General features: G+C 47.7%; 2 protein-coding genes across 4 annotated transcripts in view; one reads left to right on the top strand and one right to left on the bottom strand.

Annotated features, from left to right (window-relative positions):
• The first annotated feature begins 701 nt into the window (after positions 1 to 701).
• On the top strand, positions 702 to 27,966 carry LOC140900321 (putative transmembrane protein 244). Its single transcript, XM_073317447.1, has 7 exons — positions 702 to 801; positions 3,035 to 3,120; positions 4,707 to 4,780; positions 5,196 to 5,321; positions 22,244 to 22,288; positions 22,576 to 22,692; positions 27,231 to 27,966. Exons 1-6 carry the CDS (start codon positions 766 to 768, stop codon positions 22,665 to 22,667), a joined length of 459 nt encoding a protein of 152 aa, XP_073173548.1. The 5' UTR covers positions 702 to 765; the 3' UTR covers positions 22,668 to 22,692; positions 27,231 to 27,966.
• Positions 25,124 to 27,976, bottom strand: part of MECR (mitochondrial trans-2-enoyl-CoA reductase) — a 32,835-nt gene continuing 29,982 nt past the window's right edge. For 2 of the 3 annotated variants that reach the window (XM_073317444.2, XM_073317445.2), the window contains 2 exons: positions 27,502 to 27,574; positions 25,124 to 26,114 (listed from right to left, as the gene is read on the bottom strand). In XM_073317444.2, coding sequence (XP_073173545.2) covers positions 25,951 to 26,114; positions 27,502 to 27,574 — 237 coding nt within the window. In that variant the 3' untranslated portion in view covers positions 25,124 to 25,950. The remainder of the gene's footprint in view (positions 26,115 to 27,501; positions 27,575 to 27,976) is intronic. The other variant, XM_073317446.2, reaches the window with a different exon arrangement.

Genomic DNA, 27,976 nt, shown 5'->3' on the forward strand with positions numbered 1-27,976 from the left:
TGTAAAATGCTTCAATCCTGATCTGGTGGTGTGTTACCCCATTTCACAGTTGGGTGATCCAGGTCCTATTTACACCAGCCTTGGTGAAGCCAGGGAGCCCTGAGTGCTAGTCTATACCCCAGCAGCACCAGTCTTTCCTGCCAGCCCTGCATGGGCGGCTGCCACTGTAGCCAGCGGGAGTCCCGAGTGAAGTCAATGGGTGCGTCATGCACAGAGACCTGGCAGGGTCACCACGAGAATTTTGTATCCTCAGTGACCACTGCACTCGTGAGTATTGAAGAAGGGGCTTGAAATACATCAGGTACAAATCCATCCTTTTCCACACGGACCAGGAGATTCTGGTGTCTTCAAAGATAGAATTAGCAGTGACCAGACACTGGTAGGGTGACCAGACAGCGAATGTGAAAAATCGGGACAGGGGGTGGGAGGTAATAGGAGCCTATATAAGGAAAAGACCGAAAAATCGGGACTGTCCCTACAAAATTGGGACATCTGGTCACCCTAGGTGCTGGTGTTAGACCCTGGAAACTGATGTCCTGTAATGATCCCAGGACTGGACACAGTCTGAGCAGTGGCTGCCTTCTTTCTCTTCACTGGCTCCTCTCCCTGCCTGTCTGATCTTTGCCTCTAGCAGGCGTTGCAGCTTCGTCTCTCTTCCCCTGCCACGGCAGCCCGGGTTACCTCTCCTAGAGCATCTCAGCAAGAGATATCCCCGGGCTACACGTCCTGGAGCCTGGCCTGTGCTGTTATGAACCTTCCCCACGCATGGCCTTCCAAAGCGGCAGTGTGCCAGGCATCAAGGTAAAGCCAGAGGAACAGCTGCTCTGCTTTGGGGAGCAGGGCAAAGCCCAGCAGTGCTGGCTGGGGCAGGGTTTATGGGTCAGCAGCGGCATCTGGGCCTGATGAGATTGCAGGATCATGTGACATGGATTCTGCTGTAAACAATAAAGGTAAAAGAAGGGGGAGAGCTGGGGAGTGGGAGGCGGGGGAGAGAATTTGCTGCTTCAGAAAACCAAAGATCGGCCTCCCAAAGGTGCTGAAGCTCAAGGCTTTTCCAGCCCTGCCGGCGAGCTGCTTGGGGCAGATGGAAGAGCAGCCAGGAGCAGGAGTGGTTTAGTTAAAAGCAAAGTTTCATTAACATAAAAGGCAGCCGGTGAAATTGTTTCGAGCAGCATAATTCATCTGATGAAGTGAGCTGTAGCTCACGAAAGCTCATGCTCAAATAAATTGGTTAGTCTCTAAGGTGCCACAAGTACTCCTTTTCTTTTTGCGAATACAGACTAACACGGCTGTTCCTCTGAAACCTGTCATAATTCACACTGGAGCTAATTCTTGCAGGGAAGCAGGAATCATCTCTCCCTGGTACTCCAATAACCCCTTCTCTGACCCAGCTCGATCCAAAGGGAGCTAGGGGGCAGGGGCAGAGAAACCAACTATGCAAATGAAATTCCCAGCTACAGGAACCAGGCATCAGCTGCCTCCCTTGGGTGCGTTTCCCAGCCAGACACTTGATGTGCCCCCCTCACCTGTCTTTCTCCTCCCCAGACTGAGTGCTTCCGATAACTGGTCAAGGCACAGGTGCTTGGGACCTGTCAAGAGCTAATCCAAGATCAATAAACATACATACTGAACTATCCAACAGTGCACTTTGCAACCTGATCTGGGCTCTTTGGCATTCTCGGGCCCTGCGTTTGTCCCTCACCCTCTGCACTGCTGCTGGGATGGGACTGTCTTGGGAGCAGTTGGATACATTCTCCACCGCTTCCACCCCCACAAAAATATTGGGTCAAGTCAAGTGAAGAACAGATGGGCAGGGTGCTAGAATGGAGAGAGGATGGCCTGCTGGTTAGGGTGTTTGCCTGGCATGCAGGAAGCCTATGATCTGTCCCCTCCTCTGACACAGATGTCCTGCGTGACTTTGGGTAAGTCTCTTAGCCTCTCTGTGCCTCAGTCTCCCATCAGTATTATGGGGATAACAGCCCAGCCCTGCCTCACAAAGGGGTTGTGAGAGGAACACATTAAACATTGTGAGGAGCTCAGTAGCTGTGGTGATGGGGGCCAGAGAAATACACCTACCTTCTGAGAATACCCCTGTGCAGGGGGATGTCCTAGCTGGTGCAAAGACTCTACAGCCCTGCTCCCCATCCCCCATGGTACGGGCAGAGACAGGAGTAACTAGCCATTCCTTCAGGTTGCACTGGATCTGTTGCCTCTTATAAAGCACACAATACAGCTGTTATAAGCCATTTTCTGAGCACCTTTTCAGTGGAACATCCATTCACTTCAGTGGATTGGCAGAATGTATGTCCTGCATCATCTTCCTGAAGTAGATGTTAAAAAACAAGTCCTGTCTGTCCCACGTGGACACAAAGTATCCCAGGGCAATGACTGGAAGAGGAGGGGTTTTGCCCTGGTGCCCTTGCCAAAATGCCTCCTAAGTTATGTGGTGTTGTTATCTAGCTGTTGCCCTCCAACCCAGAGGTGGCTGCATTTCAGTGGTAGGGGATGGACACAATTTGTCCATTGTGGGGATGGACGTTGGGGATCCCTGACAGGAGCTGTAGAAATGTACGATTATTAACAATCCATTTGTAGCTGCATCATGCTTACCAGGAGTAATTGCTTGTGGAATCACCCTATCACAGGGTGGCATTTTGTCTCCCTTGAGGCTTGTGAGTCTGCTACTGCCTGGAACTATACAAACCTGTTACTTTAGCTCAGACAGCAGAGGCTTGTGGTTTTAGATCCAGAGCTCCCAGCATCAGTCCCTGCAAGTGACCCAGCCAGAGTCCTTGTTACATTTGTACAACCCCAGTAGAGTACTAGACATTTATTTAAATACATGTCACTGAAACAGATGAACGTAACACAGCGTTTCATTTCATAGGTGGCCCAAATCCAGTTGTTTGCAGCTGCAACAGAATTCCCAGGAAACTCTCCTCTGCTGAAGATTTTTTCTGTGGTGAGATGGGAATAAACATCCCTCTCACTGCTGCATGTGCTGATCCTTGTGCTTTTCTGCTCTGATTTCCAGATCATCCTCATTCACCTGCTGTTGTGCCTGGTCACTTTCTACACAGTCTACTACATGATTGGAAGCATCTGCTCTGGAGCTTTCAGGTGAGGCTGCTCTTTTTGAACTGAACAGAGCAGATCTTACACTGAGCTCATCTGAGTGAAATAAAGGGATCTGATTCAGTTAGCACAGTGTTGCCTTCCCTTGACTGGACTCTTCCAAAATGTGATGGTTAGGGTATGGGAGTCCTGCTTTTTTTTTTCTAGTCAGAGCCATGTGGCTCTTGCTCAGTGGTTTGTCTCACTGCTGAGCACTTATTTTATTTTCAGTCTAGTTTAGTGTTGATGAAACATACCAGGCAGCACAGCCCTGGAACCTGGCATTCTCTTTATCCACAGAACAATGACAATCCAGACAGCAGCAAGGTGAGCTTCTCATTAATGTGCCTCACACTGGTCCAGCAAGGCCATCTCTGTGTAGCTAAGGCACCTATCATGTCAAGGGTTACATCTTCAAAGCAGAGTTAGGCTGGGATTTTCAAGGAAATGTAAAGGAATCAAGCATGCAGGCCCAGATGCACAAAGATATTGAGGCACCTAACTCCCAATGATTTCAATGGGAGTTAGGAGCCTAAATACCTTTGAAGATGTGGGCTTCACCTCCCACTGAATTTCACTAGAAGGTAGGCTCTTAATTCCTGAGTCTCTTTTGAAAATCCTAACCTAAATTATTGGCCTCTCTGCTGAGCGTATCAACAAAGGGGGCCAGCGAGCACGAACTGGAGGAGGCAGTTTGTGTGAAGCAGACACCAGCCCAGTGGAAGCTGGACAGGCTGCCTCACAGGCTAGCAAACCAGCTTGCAGATGGCACAGTGGGTGCCATTTAAATGGCAACACTTGTCAGCCAATACTACACAGGCTCCATGTTTATATCCTGTTCTAAGGGGGGCTGTGATATGATGGATGTGGAGATGCTCTGGAATAATTTATGGGCACTGTATGCTGACCTGGTTATTGGCATGTTTACTCTATGATACAATGGCTTAGTTTAAGAAGGGGAAGCAAGCAGGAAGGGAAAGAATGGCAGAAAATAAGCCACTTCTAAGCAAACTCTTGAGAGTTGTTGAGGCAATGCCAAGGCTGGAAAAGGCCTGGGAATGCAGAAGAACAAAGGACTTTTGGGAGGGTGAAGAAGGAACATGCTTTCTCTCTCTCTCTCTCTCTCTCTCTGTCTCTCTCGAGTTGTTTGGAGGAACCAGAGTGAGACACGAGCACCCAAAGGGGTGTGAGAAGAATTTAGGCCTGCCTAGGATACCACCAGGGGATGATAAGTCTTTGGTTAAATAGCTGTGTGTAGATGGTTGTTTTAAAATTATTTTTCTCTAAATGCTTTGTTCCTACTGAAAAATAAACAATGAGCTGGTTTAAGAAGGCTGTTGGATCACTGTATAGAATTCCACTCCAGGAGGGGTAAAGGCACAAGGCCTGCCACCTGAGGGAGAGCACTCAGAGAGAACACAGAGTGGATAGAGCTGCAGTTGGCCCTGTAACAATGACATGCGGTATCTCAGATCTACCTGTGTAGTAACCATTGCAAATGTTGACTTTTTAGTGGGGATCAGTGTAACAGCCCTTGATAATTTTTAATTTCCTAAAATCTTTTCTCTCTCTCTCTTTTTTACCCCTTCCAGGCTGGACACATTTGATGGACTTATCCCCTTTGAATTTAACACAGAACCATCTCACTCAAATCCCAAATATCTGGGTAAGTGGTGTGGGGCAATGAGGCCGCTTTGGAATGGATAAAAACACAGGGATCTTTCAAGGCCAAAAGTGTGTTAATGTCTGACTGGGAGAGAACAGGATGTGTGAGGTTGGAGGGATGGACTGTGAGCACAGCCACTGGGAAAACAGTGAAGTGGTCCCTTGCTATTGCGAGGAGACAGCACTGTATTTCTTTGCCTTATGGGAATGGACTTTGTGTACTGATAGTACCTCCCACTGGAACCAGCAGAATCTGTATTCCAATAAACTGTGTCAGAACATTAACTCCAGGATAATTTTGAGGTTTTTCCTTTGTGTCCCATGGGCAGGGACTCTGTACCTCCAGGGCTCCCTGCTGTGAGATGTATCTGCCTTTACTCCAGAATAAGGGTTGTTTTCCCTTCTCATTTCTCTAGTGAATTTGCTGTCCATGGAACTGACCTACTTCACCAGCGGCCTTCTCTTTGCTGCTCTGCTGAAGCGATGGGTCTGGGACTATGCCATCACTGTCACACTGGTCCACGTGGCACTGACGTCTGTAGGTGAGTTTGAGCCAGGTGGACTCCATACATGATGTAGTGTTTGAAAGTTTGTTGAGTCATCTGGAGAAAAAACAGGTGTTTTCATTTTGAACCCATACAAGCTCAGGTTAAGCGTCTACCAGTTTTCCTCCCAAGCTAAGCAGACTCAAGCTGTCTCAGCGCTTGGATGGGAGACGTTAAAGACACACCCAGGTGTTAGAGGAAGTGATGCTGATGATTCCATTGGTAACGCTTCTCCCTCTGAGCCAGTATCAAGCCAGCATACCAGTGCCGTGCTATACTGGGGGGCAAAGAGTACCGCTAGACCTGCTGTCTCTTGCATGAGATATAAAACTGAGGTCCTGACCACAGCGTCCCAGGGCACTTCTTGTAAGGAGTGGGCTGTTCCAGTCAAATTAATTTAACTAAATGCATTCAACTGTATACTTCAATGCCCAATACAGTTTCAACTGGAAGTGGGGTTTTTCCTTCCTGTCCTTAGCTATAGTATAATAGTGCTGTGTGTTTTTACACCGCTGCTGTTTTCCACCCTAGTATTTTCCTGTTTTCCATCACTGAACAGTGATGTTCAGTGGCAGGTGCATGTTTCCGAATAGCTCCATGCCTTAGCATGGTTTTAAGAATAAATCCAACAGGAATTTCACAGTTTCCATACAACTGGACCTGAAACTTGCCTTGGTGACGCAGCGACTTTGATAGTTAACTGGACCGTTACTTTTGCAAAATGCTCATGTGCCATTGCCCAGTCACCCACACGCTTTTCTCTTGCTCTTTTAAAAGCTGCCTTCCTTCCAGTGCTGTGTATTAAAGTTACTACCTCTGATTTATTCCTTTTCTTTCACCTCTTCCCTGCCCTTTCCTCCCCACCCCCTTCCTTTTTTGTTATTTGTTCAAAACCGAGATCTGAAGTCTGTGGCTTGACCCTCTCTCTGGTAGGAGTAAACTGGGGCCAGCCACTGTTCAGAAATTTGCCTATAGCAGTTGGAGGTGGTATAGGGGCTTCAGGTGGGTTGTGGAGACCCTGATGGCTCTGGGCACGGCAAAAGGGGTTGTCAGGTGGGAACTGAGATCCCTGAAGGTTCTGTGGCACTTGGCAGGGCTGGTAGATGGAACTTAAGGGCTCCGTAGGGTCCATGGCAGTTGGGGGATGGACTCTTGGGGCTCCGTAGAGTCCATGGCAGTTGAGGGATGGACCCTTGGGGCTCCGTAGCGTCCCTGGCAGTGGATGGGACTGGTGGATGGAACCTCAGAGTTCTGAAGAATCCATGGCAGGGGGCAGATCAGAATGCACCGTTGCAAACTCCCTTTCTATTCCTTTCTCCCTCCCCATGCTATGCCCCACTACAACTGAACATAATAATATTTAAAAGACTAATGATCCAGCGAGACCAAAAATTGAAAATAGCTTCAAAGTAAATATGAACATTACAAAAAACAGTGCTACTGAAATGGCTTCCAAATGGGTTTGTCACTTCTCGTCCTGGCCCGCGTGTTTGTTCTGTCCCATTAACTCCTGCGCCACGTGGAACAGCCTCTTTCTTCCTACCCATAGCGGCTACAATGAACGCGGGGGAAGAGGGCTTCATTTGTCTTGCAGCACAAGTTCAGCAAGGCACATGCCACCATCTGCGTCCCACTGGTGCTAATGGGGTGGAAACGGACCCATCATTCCTCAGCAAAGGGGCTGAGAGCCTGCCACCCCCGTCCATTAGCTTCCTGGTTCTGTTTTTAGAGAGAGACTAATTGCTTACTCACAAACAAAGCCATTTTACCAGGGGAAAAGCAGCTCCCATTTATCCATAGGGAGGCGTGCCGTGCAGCTTCTGATCCACATTTATTCTGCCTGCCTATTAGGTCCATTGCATTGATCTCTGAGATGGCATGATTTATATGCTCAAGGCTTGACATGAGCGACTGCAGCTGCTTCCGCTGCAACCGCACAGCTCCCTGTCTGTCGGAGAGGAACTTTAGTGCTCCAGGATTGAGATGGATGGACAGAGAGAGAGTAGGGAAGGCAAATTAATGGATGACAGATGCATGAAGAAACACATGAGGGAAGGAATGAGGAACAGATATATGAATAGATGGATTGACTAGCAAAGAGATGGATGACTGAGGATCGGGTGTAGCAGAACAGAGCAATAGCCTATTCAGTCCAGCATCCTGTTGTGGCCAACAGTGAATGCTCCAGAAGAAGGTAATGAGCTCCTCTCACCACTATGCACTCAGTTGCACAGACTGCACCTGACCAGTTGTGCAATACTAAATCTGCTTTCATAAGGATCTTAGAGAAACAAGGTGGGTGAGGTAATACCCAAAGCTCGAAAGCTTGTCTCTCTCACCAACAGAAGTGGGTCCAATAAAAGATATGATCTTACCTACCTTATTTCTCTAAGATCCTGGGACAAGCACAGCTCCAACAACATTGCATTCATGAGCATCTGTAATTCCTGTCCCAGATCCTGGTACTGTGATGCTAGACTCATTCATAGACAAGACCGATCCTTTTTGAACTGCACTAAGCTGCTTACCACAATAGCAGCACTCTGTGCATAGGACCTGATCCAAAGCCTATGGACATCCATGGACTGCAGTAGGCTTTGGCTTGTGCCATATTGTATCCTAGTATTTAGCCATTTTAAATTTGGATAGGCATTTAATATATCCCTTGTTTTATTGCCTTTTACTTGGGAGTGCCCTTTGGTAATAGAGTGGATAGAAAGCAGCCTGACTGCCCTTCTGTGTCCCATTCATTATTTCAAATCCTTCAGTCACATCTCCTTTTACTCTTCCTCCTTTCCTCCGATACACGTCTACCCTACCTCCCCTGCCCTTCTCTGGGCTTTTCCATACATGCATTTTTAGACACAACGTGTCTCTGTGCGGCCTTTAACACTCTTAACACAGGGTGCTTTAATTCCATTTAATGTAACTTGCTATTCAGAATCCAAGTGAGGAGTTTAAGTTGCTTTTCCCCCTTTGAGAAAATCAGCATTCAGAAAATCAAAGTAACTAACCTTAGTAAAAAGAGAGCATAAAGCACGGATGTGCCTGTCTCTTGCACCTTCCACGGGGGGTCTCAAAACCCATTTGTGAGTTAAATCTACACTCTGGAGCTAGAGCTAACAGAACTTCCTTTTTTATAAACAGTTGGGAAAACTGTCAAAGCAGGGGGAAGTGACATGTCCCACAAAGTCTGTGGCAGGCATAGAACAGGGTTAGGGTCTGAGCAGTTCAGTTCCCTACTCTACACAGACTTCCTGTGTGGCCCTGGGCAACTCATTGAGCCTCTGTGTCCCAGATCCACAAAGGTGCTTAAATCCCACCACTGCAATCCACAGACTCCCCTGCTTGGCTGGCGCTGAAACGTTCAGGGTAAAAGTTCCCCCGTGCCTACGTTTCTGCCTTTGAGTATGCACATTGCTGCCTCTCTCTAGGCATCAGGACACCAATCTCAGGCCCAAACCCAGAGCAATGCACAAACTGGCAGAAGAGCGGTAGAGGAGCATCTCTCTCTCACCCACGGGGCCTGATCCAGCAGATGTGCTGCTCAGAGGCTGCCTACTGGATCAGGTTGTTGTTGGCACCCAGTGCCAGAGGCGAACAACAGCAAGGTTCGTTGCCCGGTGTGCGTCACCCAATAATCACAACGGGGTGGAGAAGCAGAAAAGTTTATTTGCAGCTGCAAACAAGGTACAGGGAGAATAGAATCTCAAATCCTGTACCCAGAGCAGGAAGTTACACAGGCTTTTATACATCCTTTCTTCAGCATACTTGTCCAATAGCAAGCTGCCTTAAGTATCCATATAGCCAGCCAATCCAGTTACCAGTTAGTTCCCTTGTTCTCTGTACCATCTGTTAAACGATACATAAAGCTGCTTTATTCAGCATTGTTCTTCCATATCTGCCCTGTTTGGCCTTGTTTAGTTTGAGGCAGTCTGACTTTGCAAATTATTGTTGCAGATCCTCAGCATAACTGCTGCGAGTGCCTCCTAGCGGGGGGGGCCAAGGACACTTGAGCCTAGTGCGAGGGGGCTTCATCGACACTCGTGGTCTTCCATCCCCTCGAGTTACCTAGTGACCATGCCCCAGTGTCCCCAACAACTACTCCCTCCTTTGAGAACACTCAACAGCCTTGGCTCTGAGTTTTCTCACTTGGGCTACTTATTTCTTTACAATAGGACTTTGCATAAGCACTTTGTGATAGCCCTGAAGAGAATGACTCATTAACTTTTGCAAAAGGGTCCTGACACATGATACTGCACAGCATAATACCATTAATACAAGCAATACAGGAAAGAGAAGTTTCAATAACAAGCTAAATAAACCACCAAGCCAAAACGACAAACCCCAGCCTGAAAACAAGGTTTGCAACCAATTGCTCTCGGGGGCAGTATAGGCAACCTGTGCTCCGGCTTGGGCATGGGCCTCAGCCTGTACCATCTTTTCATAGATCTCATAACTGCTATCATTTACATATACATAACATCGGGGCCCGACGAGGGCACAACCCCCTCCTTGGGATGCCAAGAGATAGTCCAAAGCCAGCCTATTTTGGAGGGAAAACGTCCTGAGCTGCTGTACCTCTTTATTTAATGTTTTTACTGCTGACCCTAAATCACTAACCGAGTCCTCTAACTCTAAAGCAACATTCAAAGCCTTGGAAACAAGCAGGGAGAACTGGAGGTCCTGGTGATGTCAAGGAATTATGACGTGATTGGAATAACAGAGACTTGGTGGGATAACTCACATGACTGGAGTACTGTCATGGATGGTTATAAACTGTTCAGGAAGGACAGGCAGGGCAGAAAAGGTGGGGGAGTAGCACTGTATGTAAGGGAGCAGTATGACTGCTCAGAGCTCCGGTACGAAACTGCAGAAAAACCTGAGTGTCTCTGGATTAAGTTTAGAAGTGTGAGCAACAAGAGTGATGTAGTGGTGGGAGTCTGCTGTAGACCACCGGACCAGGGGGATGAGGTGGATGAGGCTTTCTTCTGGCAACTCACAGAAGCTACTAGATCACACGCCCTGGTTCTCATGGGTGACTTCAATTTTCCTGATATCTGCTGGGAGAGCACTACAGCGGTGCAGAGACAATCCAGGAAGTTTTTGGAAAGCGTAGGGGACAATTTCCTGGTGCAAGTGCTAGAGGAGCCAACTAGGGGGGGAGATTTTCTTGACCTGCTGCTCACAAATTGGGAAGAATTAGTAGGGGAAGCAAAAGTGGATGGGAATCTGGGAGGCAGTGACCATGAGTTGGTTGAGTTCAGGATCCTGACACAGGGAAGAAAGGTAAGCAGCAGGATACGGACCCTGGACTTTTATGATGAGATTACTGGTTCTGTGGATGAAGGGAAAGCAGTGGATGTATTGTTTCTTGACTTTAGCAAAGCTTTTGACACGGTCTCCCACAGTATTCTGACACAGTATTCTGACACAGTCAGGGAACGGATGGGTTCCTAACGGATGGGTTCCTGGGGGACTAACATGAAGGGGAAAGGAGTCCAGGAGAGCTGGCTGTATTTCAAGGAATCCCTGTTGAGGTTACAGGGACAAACCATCCCGAGGTGTCGAAATAATAATAAATATGGCAGGCGACCAGCTTGGCTTAACGGTGAAATCCTAGCGGATCTTAAACATAAAAAAGAAGCTTACAAGAAGTGGAAGGTTGGACATATGACCAGGGAAGAGTATAAAAATATTGTTTGGGCATGTAGGAATGAAATCAGGAGGACCAAATCACACCTGGAGCTGCAGCTAACGAGAGATGTCAAGAGTAACAAGAAGGGTTTCTTCAGGTATGTTGGCAACAAGAAGAAAGCCAAAGAAAGTGTGGGCCCCTTAATGAATGAGGGAGGCAACCTAGTGACAGAAGATGTGGAAAAAGATAATGTACTCAATGCTTTTTTTGCCTCGGTCTTCACGAACAAGGTCAGCTCCCAGACTGCTGCGCTGGGCATCACAACATGGGGAATAGATGGCCAGCCCTCTGTGGAGAAAGAGGTGGTTAGGAACTATTTAGAAAAGCTGGACGTGCACAAGTCCATGGGGCCGGACGAGTTGCATCCGAGAGTGCTAAAGGAATTGGCGGCTGTGATTGCAGAGCCATTGGCCATTATCTTTGAAAACTCGTGGCGAACGGGGGAAGTCCCGGATGAATGGAAGGCTAATGTAGTGCCAATCTTTAAAAAAGGGAAGGAGGAGGATCCTGGGAACTACAGGCCAGTCAGCCTCACCTCAGTCCCCGGAAAAATCATGTAGCAGGTACTCAAAGAATCAATCCTGAAGCACTTACATGAGAGGAAAGTGATCAGGAACAGTCAGCATGGATTCACCAAGGGAAGGTCATGCCTGACTAATCTAATCGCCTTTTATGATGAGATTACTGGTTCTGTGGATGAAGGGAAAGCAGTGGATGTATTGTTTCTTGACTTTAGCAAAGCTTTTGACACGGTCTCCCACAGTATTCTCGTCAGCAAATTAAGGAAGTATGGGCTGGATGAATGCACTATAAGGTGGGTAGAAAGCTGGCTAGATTGTCGGGCTCAACGGGTAGTGATCAATGGCTCCATGTCTAGTTGGCAGCCGGTGTCAAGTGGAGTGCCCCAGGGGTCGGTCCTGGGGCCGGTTTTGTTCAGTATCTTCATAAATGATCTGGAGGATGGTGTGGTTTGCACTCTCAGCAAATTTGCGGATGATACTAAACTGGGAGGAGTGGTAGATACGCTGGAGGGCAGGGATAGGATACAGAGGGACCTAGACAAATTGGAGGATTGGGCCAAAAGAAATCTGATGCGGTTCAATAAGGATAAGTGCAGGGTCCTGCACTTAGGACGGAAGAACCCAATGCACCGCTACAGACTAGGGACCGAATGGCTAGGTAGCAGTTCTGCGGAAAAGGACCTAGGGGTGACAGTGGACGAGAAGCTGGATATGTGTCAGCAGTGTGCCCTTGTTGCCAAGAAGGCCAATGGCATTTTGGGATGTATAAGTAGGGGCATAGTGAGCAGATCGAGGGACTTGATCCTCCCCCTCTATTCGACATTGGTGAGGCCTCATCTGGAGTACTGTGTTCAGTTTTGAGCCCCACACTACAAGAAGGATGTGGATAAATTGGAGAGAGTCCAGCGAAGGGCAACAAAAATGATTAGGGGTCTGGAACACATGACTTATGAGGAGAGGCTGAGGGAACTGGGATTGTTTAGTCTGCAGAAGAGAAGAATGAGAGGGGATTTGATAGCTGCTTTCAACTACCTGAAAGCGGGTTCCAAAGAGGATGGTTCTAGACTATTCTCAGTGGTAGAAGAGGATAGGACAAGGAGTAATGGTCTCAAGTTGCAGTGGGGGAGGTTTAGGTTGGATATTAGGAAAAACTTTTTCACTAGGAGGGTGGTGAAACACTGGAATGCGTTACCTAGGGAGGTGGTAGAATCTCCTTCCTTAGACGTTTTTAAGGTCAGGCTTGACAAAGCCCTGGCTGGGATGATTTAATTGGGGATTGGTCCTGCTTTGAGCAGGGGGTTGGACTAGATGACCTCCTGAGGTCCCTTCCAACCCTTATATTCTATGATATCTCAAGTACCATTTGCAGCCTTACAGTATAGCGGCCTATGCATGCCATGGCTGGCCCGGTAAACAGTGGCGCTATTCCCAGTACAGAGCACCTTAAAAGCTTCTCGGTTGTGAGGGAATTCTTTATATTGCCCTCCAATGCCGTAGTCAGTCGCCGCAAGGTCTTTTCTTGTGACTCAACAGGGGTATCTCGGGCATTTCTAATCTTTCCTTTGGGCAGTGTGGCAGTTATTGACAAATGAGGAAATCTATGAGCTATATAACAGCTACCTGTCCAGTTGGCTGGCAGTACCTTGTAAGCCTTTTGGCCACATACAAAATAGTGACCCTGTAGGGCCCAGTAAGGACTGTTTTTTAAGGGGATTCCTGGCATATTTAAGGCTGCTTTGGCTGCTTTTCCTAACAGTTCATATGCCCCTAAGGGGGCATCCCATCCTCCTGATTGGGTACAAGTGGGAGTGTTTCTGATTGTGCCGTTCAAATTACACTCGCCATAGGGACCACTACAAACCCACCATTGGCTTGTTACATTGGAGATATTAACTGGACGGCAAGTTATATTTCCAAACCCTTCTTTTGTGGTAAGATTATTCGTAAGAGTTTCCCTAAAAGGGGAGGAACCATTACACCCACACTGTTGGCCTCCCCTTTTGGTCTTTATCCAATACCCATCAGCCCACTGTGTAATAACACAGGAGCTTTTTCCCACAGGACGCCCATAGTGACCAGATTGGTTTCGGGTAAAACATAACACTCCCTCAGTGAGTACTGCAACTGAATACTCCTGGTCCTGATAGGTGGCCTGCTGTAAAGGGGTCTTGTTCCAGAATGGTGAGTTCGTTCTTTCCTGCTTTTTGGTGGTGGCTAATTCTGCTAGGGTCAGGGGCAGCATGTCAAGGGGCATTCCCGTTTTGGGGGACAGTGGAGTTGGAGCACATACCCAGCAATCAGTCTGGTTTGTTAAAGTAGCAACATGGTGCACAAGCGAAACAAAGGAGTTATGCTCCCGATATGCACAGTTTGGAAATAATACAGAGAATAACAATGTTACCCAATTAATTATCACCAGAGTCTTCCCCACCCAGGGTCTCCAGTACCTGGGTGGGCCCATTTAGGCGTTAAGGTGCCCGCTATTTGTGTCTTTTAAACAGTAGCTTTAGCCCGAGATCGTCACTAGATGAGGAGTCAGCAGGTTGGACGGTCCACGGTCCTGCTGACGAGGGGGCAGGTACTCAGACGAGAGGGATGGATCCAGTTCTCATGTCCCTCGACCTTTGCCGCTGTATGGGAGACCAGCAGGACGGTATAGGGTCCTTTCCACTTTTCCTGGAGAGGCTCGTCCTTCCAGGTACGAATAAGCACGGAGTCACCGGGCTGTAAGGAGTGGACGGGAGAGTCCAAGGGGAGAGGCTGGGAATCCTTGGTATACCTGTGAAGAGACAAGAGAACAGCAGACAGGGAACACATATACTGAGACAAAAAACCATTACCCAACTCCCATTCCCCTGACAGAACCGGGGTGCCATTCATAGGCCATGCCCTTCCAAACATAATTTCAAAGGGACTGAGCCCTAATCTACACTTTGGAAGAACGCGGATATGGAGTAGGACGAGGGGCAAAGCATCAGGCCATCACAGTGAGGCTTCTTGGCACACTTTTGAGAAATGCTGTTTAAGGGTCTGATTGGTCCGCTCCACTACCCCACTGGCTTGCGGTCTCCAGGGCGTATGGAGTTTCCAGGGGATCTGTAAGGCATGTGAGATGCTTTGAATGATTTTTGACGTGAAGTGTGTCCCGTTGTCAGATTCCATCCACAGGGGGAGTCCAAAGCGAGGAATGAGCTCCTTAACAAACTTGAGGGCCACTGTCCTGGCAGTGCAGTTACAGCATGGGAAGGCTTCTGGCCATCCGCTGAACCGATCCACTAAGACGAGGAGATATTTGAACACTTGAGTCCGGGAAAACTCAGTAAAATCTATTTGCCACATTTGTCCAGGGCCCGGAGTGGGTTCTAGGGCAGCTGGTGGCACAGGATGTCCCGGTCGGGGGTTATTCTTTTGGCAGACTAAGCAGTCCGCCTGTACCTGGGCAGCCAGGGGTCAGAGTCCAGATGTGATAAAGTATTTTCCCATTAGTTGGATAAGTGCTTCCCTGCCAGCATGAGTGGTTTGATGTAGTTTCTGCAGCACTGGCCGGATTAGGCCCTTTGGTAGGAGGACCTTCCCTTCTGGGGAATGGAGCCATCCCTCCTTTTCCCGGAGACCGAGTTTGTCAGTTAGCTGTCTCTCCTCCCCAGAGTACTGAGGGGTTGGAAGCTCCCCTACTGATGGGATAAGGGCTTGCAGATGGGCGTTTTCAGCCTGAGGGGATGGCAGGGTGGCAGCATGCTTAGCCTCTCTGTCTGCCCGGGCGTTACCTCTGGCCACATCTTGATCCTCCCTTTGATGGGCCTTACAGTGTACCACCGCCACTTCCGAGGGGAGTTGTACGGCTTCTAGGAGCCGGAGGATTTGGGGCCCATACTTGACTGGGGAGCCTTGGCCTGTCAGCATTCCCCTTTGCTTCCATAGGCCAGCATGAGCATGCAGCACCCCAGCATACTTTGAATCAGTAAAAATGTTGACCCGCTTTCCTTTTGACAGTTCAAGTGCACGGGTCAGGGCTATCAGTTCGGCAAGCTGGGCAGAGGTCCCAGCAGGCAAACCTTCAGCTTCCACAGTGTCATGGAGGGTCACAACAGCATAACCCGCCCTCCTTTGCCCATCTATTACAGTACTGCTACCATCAGTGTACCACTCATAATCTGCATTTGGGAGGGGTACATCCTTTAAATCCAGACAGCTGGAGTACTGGACATCTATGATCTCTAAACAGTCATGTTTCTGTTCCTCTGTTTCTGGCAAGAGAGTGGCTGGGTTAAGGGAGGGGCAAGGCTGTAGGGTGACTTCAGAGTTCTCTAACAGCTTAGCCTGACACCGAGCAATCCGAGCCTGGGTGAGCCAGAGCCCTCCCTTTGCATCTAATAAGGCTCGGACCATATGGGGAGTATAGATTTGCATAACCCCTCCCAATGTTAGCTTCTCCGCTTCCTCAAGCACTAGGGCAGTAGCTGCGACCACCCGTAAACATGCTGGCCAACCCTTTGCAACCTGATCCAGTTGCTTAGAAAAATAAGCCACCGGACGTCTCCATGCTCCTAACAGCTGTGTGAGCACTCCTAGGGCCACCCCCTTTCGTTCATGTACATACAACTGAAATGGCTGAGAGAGATCCAGCAGGCCCAGAGCCCGGACTTCCATCAAACTTCCTTTTCAAGATTTTAAATGCCCTGTCAGCCTCTGGGGTCCAACAGAAGGGGTCATGATCTGCTCCTTTTACACAGTCGTACAGGGGTTTAGCCCATAGTCCAAACTCTGGGATCCATATCCTGCAAAAGCCTGCCATACCCAGAAATGCCCTGAGCCGCTTACGATTACTTGGGGTAGGAACTTGGCATATAGCTTCCTTCCTTTCATTTGAAAGCTGACGCTCCCCTTGCCGTATGTGGAACCCGAGGTACCGTACCTCTGGGAGGGCGATTTGAGCCTTACTCCGTGCTACCCGATATCCCCGGAGTCCAATAAAATTCAGGAGGCTCACAGTGGCTTTAAGGCAGGGGGTTTGGCCCACAGTGGCAATTAACAAATCATCTACATACTGCAGAAGGAGGGCCTCCTCATTATCCCACTCCTCTAGGTCCCTGGCTAGAGCCTGGCCAAAGAGCGTGGGGGAGTTTTTAAATCCCTGGGCCAACATTGTCCAGCAAAGTTGCTTTTTAACCCTATTTTGGTCCTCCCACTCGAAGGAGAAGATCTCCTGTGACGGTGTGGCAACTGGGATGGTAAAGAAAGTATCTTTCAGATCGAGGACTGAAAAATGGGTATACTGTCCCCCTATAGAAGCCAATAAGGTATACGGGTTAGGGACAAGAGGGTGCAGAGTCTTAACCCATTCATTGACTGCCCTTAGGTCCTGTTCCAGCCGATACGTGCCATCAGGCTTCCGTATGGGTAGAATGGGAGCGTTCCAGGCTGACACATTCCCGGAGAATACCATACATTAGGAATCGATCTATAGTTTCCTGTAAACCTTCTCTGGCTTCCCTCTTGATTGGATACTGTTTTACTTGCACTGGGCCTTTCCCTGGTATGAGCTGAATAGTAATGGGGGTCTGGTGGGTGGCCTTTCCTGGGATCCCTGATGCCCACATGAGGGGGTACACCTGGTCTTCCCACGGGCTCCATTCTGGGGCTTGCATAGCTGAGGGCTCAACTGCAAGGGTCATGATCCATGCATTCTCAGGGGGTAAGGTAAGGGTTATTTCATCCTCAGTAAAATGCAGGTTGGCACCGAGGCAACAAAGCAGATCCCATCCCAGCAGAGGTGTTGGACACTCAGGGAGGTATACCAGCTTGTGGGATATAGTCCTGTTTCCCAAAGCGCATTCCGCTGGGGCATACACTGGGCACTTGGTGTCCCTGCCTGTGGCTCCCACCACGGTAAGGGAATCTGCTACTGGCAACTGAAGGGGTCGATTTACAGCAGTTTGTGCTGCTCCAGAGTCCGCTAAAATATCTATTTCTGAGCTTCCCACCCACATCTTTACTCAGGGTTCTGGGGGTAGGGTGGTCCGTCTCCCCTGACACCCCTATTCCTGCTCCGCCATCGCCGTCATAGAGGCACCCCCCTTTTCTTTCCTCTTTGGGCACTCATTTTTCCAGTGTCCCTCTTGTCGACACAAGGCACACTGGTTGCGACCCAGTCATCTCTCCTGCGAGCCCGGACGTTCGCGTCCACGGCTCCTTCCTCCCCGACCACTTCCCTTAGTGCTGGCCTGTACCGCTGTTACCATCAGTCTCACTTGCTTTCTCTCCTTCTCTATCTCTCTGACTATAAGCTCAGTTTGCAGTCTCTAAGATTTGTGCCATGGTCATGCTCATTAAATCCTCCTTTTTTTTGTAACTTTCTCTTAATATCAGGGACTGCTCTGCTCATAAAAATTCCCTTAATAATTGACTCAGTTGCCTGATCATCAGGGTCTGCATTAGTGTTCTGTCGAATCGTGTCCCGAATTCGCTGTAGAAAGGCCCCTGGGCTTTCTTTTAAATCCTGCATTACTTCATATGGCTTTGCCCAATTATTATGTTGGACAGCCGAGTGACGGAGTCCATGCAAAAGCAACTCCTTATAGGAGGTAAGGCGGGTCATATCCCCAGGATCATTTGGATCCTACCTGGGGTCTGCTCGGGGGACTTGTGCACCCGGGTCAGGGACATTAATACAATCCCGGTCGTACCGTCTCTGCGCTTCCTCCCTTGCCTTGGACACAACCCGTTGTCTTTCAACCTCAGACAATAGGGTTTGCAGGAGGATGTTACAATCATCCCAGTCCGGCTTGTGGCTGCTAAGACATCCCTCAAAAACTGAAATAAACCTACTTGGGTTGGTGGAAAACTCCCCTGCTTGTGCTTTGAAAGCAGCCAAATCCACAGGGTTAAATGGCACATGAGTATAAACCTGCATAGTCATGGCCGGATGCCTGTCCGATCCAGACTGGGCGACTTCAGTTTCGGTGATTAAGGGGTATAAGCCAACCGTTGGGGACTTACATGGTGTGGGTGTAGGGGCCGAAGGGGACACCGGCTCTGCCATTACAGTGGGGGTGGGGGTCTGGGGACTAACATTAGCTGCTACCGAACCAGTCGGAGTCAGATTACATTGCTGTAAAATATCTGGTCGAGTACATAAAGCCAGAAACAAATGCGCATACATATGTTCATTCCATTTCCTTGTTCTCTGACAGAACAGGAGTAACTGGAGGATCGTGTTGTAATTAATTGACCCTCTTGGTGGCCACCACTCCTGGTCCTCTAGTTGATATTGAGGCCAGTCAACTGTACAGAATCGTTTTAATTGACTCAGTCATCGGATCCGCACCAAATACCTTCCAGTTTGCTAGAATGCACTCTAGGGGTACACCATGCCCTACCCCCTGAGCTCTGTCCCTGTCCCATACCTACAGGGTAACTCTGGGCATCCCCAGGTTCCAACAGAGCATACAATCCGGATTTCAAAAGGTTCCTACCTTACCCAAGGGACCGGTTCCCCACCGTTGCCCGCAGCTGCTCCTCCCCTATGTCCAAGGGACCAGTTCCTCACCGTCACCCACAGCTGCTTTTCCACTATATGAGTGCGTTGCACCGTTGTGCCCTCCGGGATCGATCAAATCGCGTCTCCTCCGAGGCCCCCGATGAACTCACCGGTGCGCGCTGGGCGTCGGTTCTCGCCGCAAACCTTGATCTCCAGGAGGAGTCCGGGCAAGGCTAAATAGTGGCCTCGTAGCCCACCCAGGGACGCCAAAAGCTGTTGCCGGCACCCAGTGCCAGAGGCGAACAACAGCAAGGTTCGTTGCCCGGTGTGTGTCACCCAATAATCACAACGGGGTGGAGAAGCAGAAAAGTTTATTTGCAGCTGCAAACAAGGTACAGGGAGAATAGAATCTCAAATCCTGTACCCAGAGCAGGAAGTTACACAGGCTTTTATACATCCTTTCTTCAGCATACTTGTCCAATAGCAAGCTGCCCTAAGTATCCATATAGCCAGCCAATCCAGTTACCAGTTAGTTCCCTGGTTCTCTGTACCATCTGTCAAACAATACATAAAGCTGCTTTATTCAGCATTGTTCTTCCATATCTGCCCTGTTTGGCCTTGTTTAGTTTGAGGCAGTCTGACTTTGCAAATTATTGTTGCATATCCTCAGCATAACTGCTGCGAGTGCCTCCTGGCTGGGGGTGGGCAAGGACACTTGGGCCTAGTACGCATAACTGGTGCGAGTGCCTCCTGGCGGGGGGGGCGGGAGGGGACACTTGGGCCATAAGCGAGGGGGCTTCATCGACACTTGTGGTCTTCCATCCCCTTGAGTTACCTAGTGGCCATGCCCCAGTGTCCCCAACAAGGTCCCATTCAAAATCTGGTTGGAGGAGAAGGTGCTTCTGCCCATCTTATAACTTTTAGCCCAGTGGTTAGGGCACTCATCCAGATTGTGGGAGACCCAGGTTCAATTCCCTCCCCTGTCTGATGGGGAGAAAGGACTCAAACAGAGGTCTCCTACCTCAGGAGTGTGCCCTAACTACTGAGCTATAGGACACTCCAAGGTGAGACTCCCTCAGTCTCTCCTCTTGAAGGTGATGTGCTTTGGATAAATGCTTAAGGTGTCATTGGGCCAGAGAGAGGAAGTAAGAATGATTCTATAGTCTAGAGGTTAGGACACCCATGTGGGAGGCAGGAGGCCCACATGCTGGTTAATCTACTCCAGTGACTAATTGTTTATAAAAAGTAAACAGCTCCCACAGTAGAGATGGAGGGAGCCCCTCCCATCAGAATAGCCCATAGTTCAGCAGTTAGAGCACTCTTCTGCATGGAAACCCGTGTTCAAATCCTTCCTCCCCATCAGGGGAATTAAACCTGAGTCTCCCAGCTGAATACTCCAACCACTGGCTCCTTTTCCTTCCTGTATTTTGTGTGGAGTGCTGCAGGTGCCTAACTCAATCCCACAAGAAATGACTGAGGCAAGGAGCTCCTGACTGTAGATTGCAAGCAAAGCTAGATGCCTAAATCCCTGAGGAGGGGATTGTTATGATCTCCCATTGGCTAGCTGAGGCAGCTCCCTGTCTAGTGTGGATCACATTGTACAGTGCATCTCTCCCTGCATTCATTGAATAGGAAACCTAGGCAGCTAACTCAGCACTTGGCCCTCACTTTGTTCCTGTGATTTTCCAGGCACCTCAAAGTTAAGCATTTTGATGCTCAGCATTGCAATGCCTAAGTCCCTTTGTGGCTCTGGGCCCCTGTGTTCTGAAAGAGGGAGCGAATAGTACATCACAAGGGTGCTGTGAAGATCTATGCATTAAAAGACTGTAAAGTGCTTTGAAAGCTACTGATGAAAAAGTGCTATAAAAGAGCTAGGTGATGTTATCTGCTGCTGCCTTCTGGTCCTGGAGTGAAGTCCTGGCAGAACTCCCATATACATCCAATGGGACCAAGATTTCACCCCTGGGTTTTAACCTCAAGACCTCTCATTATTCATGAACTTAAAAGTATACAGAAAGATCTCTCTATTTGCAGGAATAAAAGTCCAAATGTCTCAGAGGGAAGCATGCTATCGATTTTAGGTGCAGAACAGATTGTTTCAAATTTAATTAACAGAATTAATATTAAATATTTTTAGGAAGCTAATTAAAAAAAACCCACACACACAGTCCCCTGAACCATTATTAATGCAAACACAACAGTACCAAGACTCTGAAAGCACAAGGAATTGAAACTGACTGGTCCACTCTAGTTTCATTTCAGAGTAGCAGCCGTGTTAGTCTGTATTCGCAAAAAGAACAGGAGGACTTGTGGCACCTTAGAGACTAACCAATTTATTTGAGCATAAGCTTTCGAGAGCTATAGCAGTCTCTAAGGTGCCACAAGTCCTCCTTTTCTAGTTTCATTGTTTAGGATGAGTGAGATTCACTCAAACAGGGCAAATGGTGAATTGGAATTTTTTTTTTTCATTTTTATATTGAAGATGTTGCAAATTAAGTGTCTTTAAAATCTGATTTTAATCTTAAAAGCAGAGCCAACTCTTGTGGTTTTTGTGTGTATGCCAGTCTCACATTATATGGTATTCTTAAAGCCCTGGCTCCTGGAGCCAGGTGTTTGAGATAGCTTCAGCTTTCATAAGCACATACACACATGCAAAATTCTAGCCCTTCTGACTGTGAAGAGAAGTTTGAAAATTTGACCCCTAATGGCTCTGAACCAGAAAGCACATAAAAAGTACCCAGAATATTTTAAAGACTTTTGATTTTTTGGGGGAGGAGCCTGCCATGATTTTGAATACTTGGGACTGGTAATGCTGTTTTAAGCATGCCCCTTAAAACACATAACTACACCCTTCAGCAGGAATACTGCCCCCTTCTAATCTATGGCACTCAACATCTTTCACACTGAGCCACGCAACTTTCCCCACTCCCACCCTGAGAAACCCAATTAGCCATTTAGAGATGGGTAAAAGCATGACAACGTTTAAGTGACTTGTGCCCCTGCAAAAACAAAAACAAAACCCCAAACCACAGAAAAAACCCCCAACCAACACCACACCACACATAGAGGAAGTTAGTGGTAGAACCAGAAATAGAACCCAGGAGTCCTGACTCTTTAGGCCCCAGCTCTAATCACTAGACAGCACTGTTTTATCAGACTATTGATGGTTTTAATCTCATGGAGACTGTTAGCACTGACATGTTTGATCTGTCGTTTACAGCGATGGAACAGTTCCCTTTGGTGTGGCACTGGTGGCTAGCACTTGGTAAGCATTCAGATCATTTCCAGGTGGGCTCCCTTTATTTCCTCTTCCCAATACAGCTGTTAAAGGGGCACAGGTAAGGGTGCGGGCCCTACAACTATAACAAAGCTAAGATGGTTTGAATAGTCTAGAAGCAACCGCTTTGATTCAACCACAAGCAATTTTTAAAACTGAAGCACACCAGCTGGCCTCTAGCCCTGGGAGTTTGGTTTTTAAGTTAGTGATGGAAGAGGATGCAGTATCAGATATTGGCAGTGCATTTCAAATACCCTTTTGCCTATTTCTTCCAGGCAGTGGCCTCTTTATCATGATTTTCAGTGGACAACTTGTGACCCACTTTGCTTGCCCTGACTCCAGTGATCCCACTTTGGACAGCTACTGACATTCTTGAGAGATTCAAGATCAAGGTACTTTACTTCTTAGATCTCCAAACCTGAGCATTTCATCTGAGCAGTATTTAGAGGGGCTGCAGCGAGTTCAAGTAGCCGGGCTAGAAAGAAGAAACGCACAATGCTTTCTGAGGAGTAACTATGCAACTGTGCACCGCAAGCACTGAAGAGACCTAAATCCCATTTAGCCACCTCAAAATGACCCAGCATGGTTTGGCATGAATAAAAGCCATTAAGCTCCTTTCATCTGAGAGAGGAAGGTCAAAGAGAAGCTCATACTAGAGAAATGCGGACTATTCCTCTGTGGGTAAGCTGAAAGGTGTTGACAGTCTATTTGGTCAAGTTTCCCCCATGGACTGCTGTGCAGTTCTAGGCATTTGGAGTTTTGTAATTCCCTATTCTGCTGTTTAAAGTGCATGTTCAAATCCAATCCTGTGTCTCGTATGTAATAAGCACACTGATAATTTGATTCAAGAGTGTCACCAGAGCATATAAACTGTCACTTGTATTTTAGTCATGGTCTAGGGGCTAAGCCTGCTGTGCCTGTCCCTAAAGATCACTCCAAACAAGCAGCTGGTGTTCTAGCTACAAGCTTCTATTACTCCTGCTATGGGAGCAAAGGGTGCTTCCTCCCATGAAGTGCACGGATAAGATGTAAATACAGCTCTTGTCCTTCCAGGCAATAGGAACTAGCCTTGCAGGGTTTTTTAATTTTAAAAAGGAGCTACTGTTATGAGATATTTTTGTTATTTGCAATGCATAGGGTGATAGTGATGTTCATGGATTTTAAGGCCAGAAGTGGTCATCTAGTCTGATCTCCTTTACAACACAGGCGACAGAATTTCCCTGAGTTGATTCCTGTTTGAATGAGAGCAGATCTTTTAGAAAAACATCCAATCTTGATTTCAAAATTGTCAGAGATGGAGAATCCACCAATAGTTAATTACCCTCACTTCAAAGTTTGCACCTTATTGCTAGTCTGAATTTGTCTCGCTTCAGCTTCCAGCTTTTGGATCTTATTACTCCTTCACTAGCCAGACTGAAGAGCTCTCTGTCATAGAATCATAGAATATCAGGGTTGGAAGGGACCTCAGGAGGTCATCTAGTCCAACCCCCTGCTCAAAAGCAGGACCAATCCCCAATTAAATCATCCCAGCCAGGGCTTTGTCAAGCCTGACCTTAAAAACTTCTAAGGAAGGAGATTCCACCACCTCCCTAGGCAACGCATTCCAGTGTTTCACCACCCTCCTAGTGAAAAAGTTTTTCCTAATATCCAACCTAAACCTCCCCCACTGCAACGTGAGACCATTACTTCTTGTCCTGTCTTCTTCTACCACTGAGAACAGTCTAGAACCATCCTCTCTGGAACCACCTCTCAGGTAGTTGAAAGCAGCTATCAAATCCCCCCTCATTCTTCTCTTCTGCAGACTAAACAATCCCAGTTCCCTCAGCCTCTCCTCATAAGTCATCAAATATTTGTTCCCCAAGCAGGTACTAACAAACTGATCAAAGTCACCCCTTAATCTTCTCTGTGTTGAGCTAAACACGCTGGATAACACAAGGAGCTCAATCCTTTAACCTCTCTTATGGCTCTTCTCTGAACACTCTCCAATTTAGCAACATCCTTCATGAATTGCGGACACCAGAACTGGACACAGGATTTTAGCAGTGATCGCACCAGTGCCAAATGCAGAAGTAATAGAACCTACTCAAGATTCCCCTCTTAACATTATGTTTGTAATATAACTGCCATACTGGATCAGAACATAGTTAGTCTAGTTTCTAAGAGAGGCGGGTATGAGACGGGAGTGCAGGCTGTAGTGCTGCTAATCCCAGCAGTGGATGACCTGGTGTTAGAAGTATCAGATCCTGAGCAACGAGAACTTCCATTCTGCAGCTTGCCAGGATGGCAGCACAAAGATGGGACTCACTGGACTACTTAAACTGGCATCTCCTTCTCCCTGCCATAGCTTGTTAGGAACCAGCATGCCAAATGAGAAATACCAGGCACATAAGAGGGGAGGATGTAACAATATGATAGGAGGGCTACCATTTGTCCCAGGCCTTACAGTTCATATCTGAGATCTCACTGAGGGGAAGAAAAAATAAAGTTCACTTGTGGGAAGGCAGAAGCCCATGTCATATTTTTAAAGCGAGCTTTGCACACATTAGCCGAGAAGTAACCAACGGCAGTGACTATCAATGCCTGTCTGTGTTGATCATGCCTCCTTGACTTTTGTTGTGGCCTGTGTGAACGAGCTGTAATGCAACCCTGTAAAAGAGTTGGAATACAAACATTTGGAGGCAACGGCATGACATTTTGAAGCAGTACATAGTAAAATACTCGTGATAGTTTGTACTACTGTCTGACTGAAGTGCAGCAGAGGAACTAGATCTTATTACACAGCAAAAACCCAGTTGATGGAAAAATACCCCAGGGAGAACACAGTCTCTGAAAATTATAGCATTTATTCTGAACAATTATTGACATTTCAGTGGCCCATTTCACAATTCTTGCTCTTGGATGACAGGCTTGCAACACAATGTGAAGTGCCTTTATTTCAGCCACAATTGCCTCAATATCAAACTACAGATGTAAGTTTCCCTAAGGACTGTACATGACAATACTGGGGTTAGGATACAATCTAGGACAATACTCCACATCCAGAGGAGTCCTTCATGGGAAGAAGCCACAGAAAAATAGAAAAATGGAGGCTTCCTCACTTAAAGCTCACTCTGGGGCAGGAAAACTTTACAGTAAGGGACGCATTAGCATCTTGTTGGGAGTCCCAGTGCCCTCCAACTTGGGTGACTACACACATCCAGAGCAGAGGGCTTCTTTTTGTGTCCTCCTTGACTGACTGATTTCACCAGCAGTCAGCTGGAAGTTGATTGGCTTTGCCTCTACCCTAATTTTTAGGATTCCAGGGACTGCACTTTAGCCAACCTTGACTTTCTATTGCAAAGCAATTAATTTTAGCCAATGTGAAAACAGGATCTATCTCCAAAAGCAGAGATCTACTGTCTGCTCTTGAGTCACGTCAGTTACACACTTTAGCCTCAGATGTGATTGTTATTGTTTCAAGTGGGTAAAGTTGACAAATTTTAGAGATTCTTCCTCTTCAACAACTCTCTCCTGAAGACAGGATACATTGAAGCAAACGTGCATGAAAACAGTTGTATTGTCTCCAATGACGCCAGAACTGGCTGTGATTCAGCTCCCTCTTAAAACTCCTCTGGAAACAAAAGGGTGTATGATTGTCCATGGGAGCAGGATCACATGGTGAGAACCTGTTTAGATGAGATGAATGACTTCATGGAGGCCTCCACGGCAATTCGGTAGTCCTTCAGTGGGACCTGTGTGCAGGCTGGACCAGTGAGCTGCCCCTTACGAATAAGATCACACAGGGTCAGAATCATCCCAGTCAATCTGTCCTTGTCTGCATGGGAAAGACAGAAGAGAGTAATCCTGCCCCTTGCAGAGCTGAGGGTGAACAAGACCCACAATGCCACCCACAGGAAATGAGACAACTGACAAAACAAACAAAAAGTGAGCCAGTCTTGGCTGCCTTGGCCACCTAGCAACACAACACAAGGGAGTGGAGTTCAGGTGCTAAGCTCCCTAGGACAGCAGCTCGGGATAGAGGCAAACGATCTCAATTTCTTCAGCAACTCCTTCCACCCTGTTCAACACATGCAGCAGCATTCACTGACTTCAGAGAGAAATGTTTCCAGTTTATATGGCTGGTATAAGGCAGATGGTCCCACAAGATTCCCTTGTACTGACTGCAGTGTTGCCAAATTGGACAATTGATTTTGTTCTGATTTGAGGGGAGATAGTCCCCTGTGACCTTTCTGACCTTTGGGGTTATGCTACAGGTAGGTAGCTAGCCTCCTGTTTGATGGCCTGCACTGCTCTCTACACTCCTGTTTGATGGCCTGCCCTGCTCTCTACACTAGATGTTACCTGCCACTTGCACTGCAGCTTGGTCAGCAACCATCTGGCACACACTGATTTGAGCTTAAGGCTGTGCCTAGGTAGCTTCTGCCCCGTCCACACAGCTTCAAAGCAGGAAGGGCCTGAAACACCTTAAATGCATAATGCCTGGCTTTTTTTAAATTGCAAGTGCTGAGCAATATCAGAGTGGAGCTGAGTAGATAGGCCTGGACCAGTCACAACCGTTTAAACTCTACATTGTAGTTTGTTGCGGTTTCCTGACCAAATGTACTAACAGGTGCTTCTGTCCCACTGCTGAGGCCAAGGGCAGATCACAGATTCTGTGGGTTACACATGGGCTGTAGCTGAGAGGCACAGCAGGGGAATGATACAGCTTGTGTCTCCCTGGATTAATGAAGGAAACTCTCCAGGTCAAAACTTGTCACCAGCCTTCACCCACTTGTGCTTTTTGATGTCTAGAAACCCAGCTAGCAAAATATTTATCTGCTCTTCAGATGCTAAGTTTGAGGGCTGCTTTGCCAGTATTTCCCCAGGAGGGCTTAAGCTAAGCTAAAAACTGGAGATTCTGCATGATGTTTTCTGTGCTTTGTGTTTCTAGGGCCTCCCTAAGAACTGGGACGAGAGAAGCATTATCTTGTTGTCCACGTTGGACAGGAAGCCAGGCACTCGAGTTCTAATTCCTGTTCTCACAATGACTTCTTCTGTGGCTTTGGACCAGTCGCTCCACCTCTGTGCCTCAGCCTACGCACCAACAGAAGCAGGGACAATGCTTACTTTCCTCGGGGGAAGGGGGGACCTTAAGAGAACACATTAATACTTTAATAGATTTCCTATGGACTACATCCCCACTGAAATGACCCTCAACTTACTCTGGGGTTGGTCTTTCTTCCACTGGGTCATCCAAAACCCACGCAGCTTCACATCCTTAAAGATGAATGCACTCTGTAGAAACAAGGTGAGACACACCAGGTATTCTTGGGGAAACTGTTTACATTGGGCATTCTTCAGTTAGCATATTCTGCTGCACTCAGGCCATGGGAAGAGACTGTCCTTGTACAGCTGCTACCACACTTTAAACGCTGTTGCAAGTTTGACACTCACTTTCCTGCTGCTATGAAGATCTGCAATTCTGCCTCCCTGCCAATGACTCTTGCTTTTAGAAGAGCCTTAATTTGGGGCAAATTCACTCACACAATGCAGATTTTTTTTCTTTTACACCCCTGCAGAATGTTAGTCCTCTTCACAGTACACTGGATAGTAAATAGGAGATTAAAAACCAAGGGTTGGTTCCCTCAGAAATGATCACATTCTTGCCAGAGTTGTGATAACTGCATTGCCCATACA

The sequence above is a fragment of the Lepidochelys kempii genome, chromosome 19 (assembly GCF_965140285.1).
Source record: "Lepidochelys kempii isolate rLepKem1 chromosome 19, rLepKem1.hap1, whole genome shotgun sequence".
NCBI lineage: Eukaryota > Metazoa > Chordata > Testudines > Cheloniidae > Lepidochelys > Lepidochelys kempii.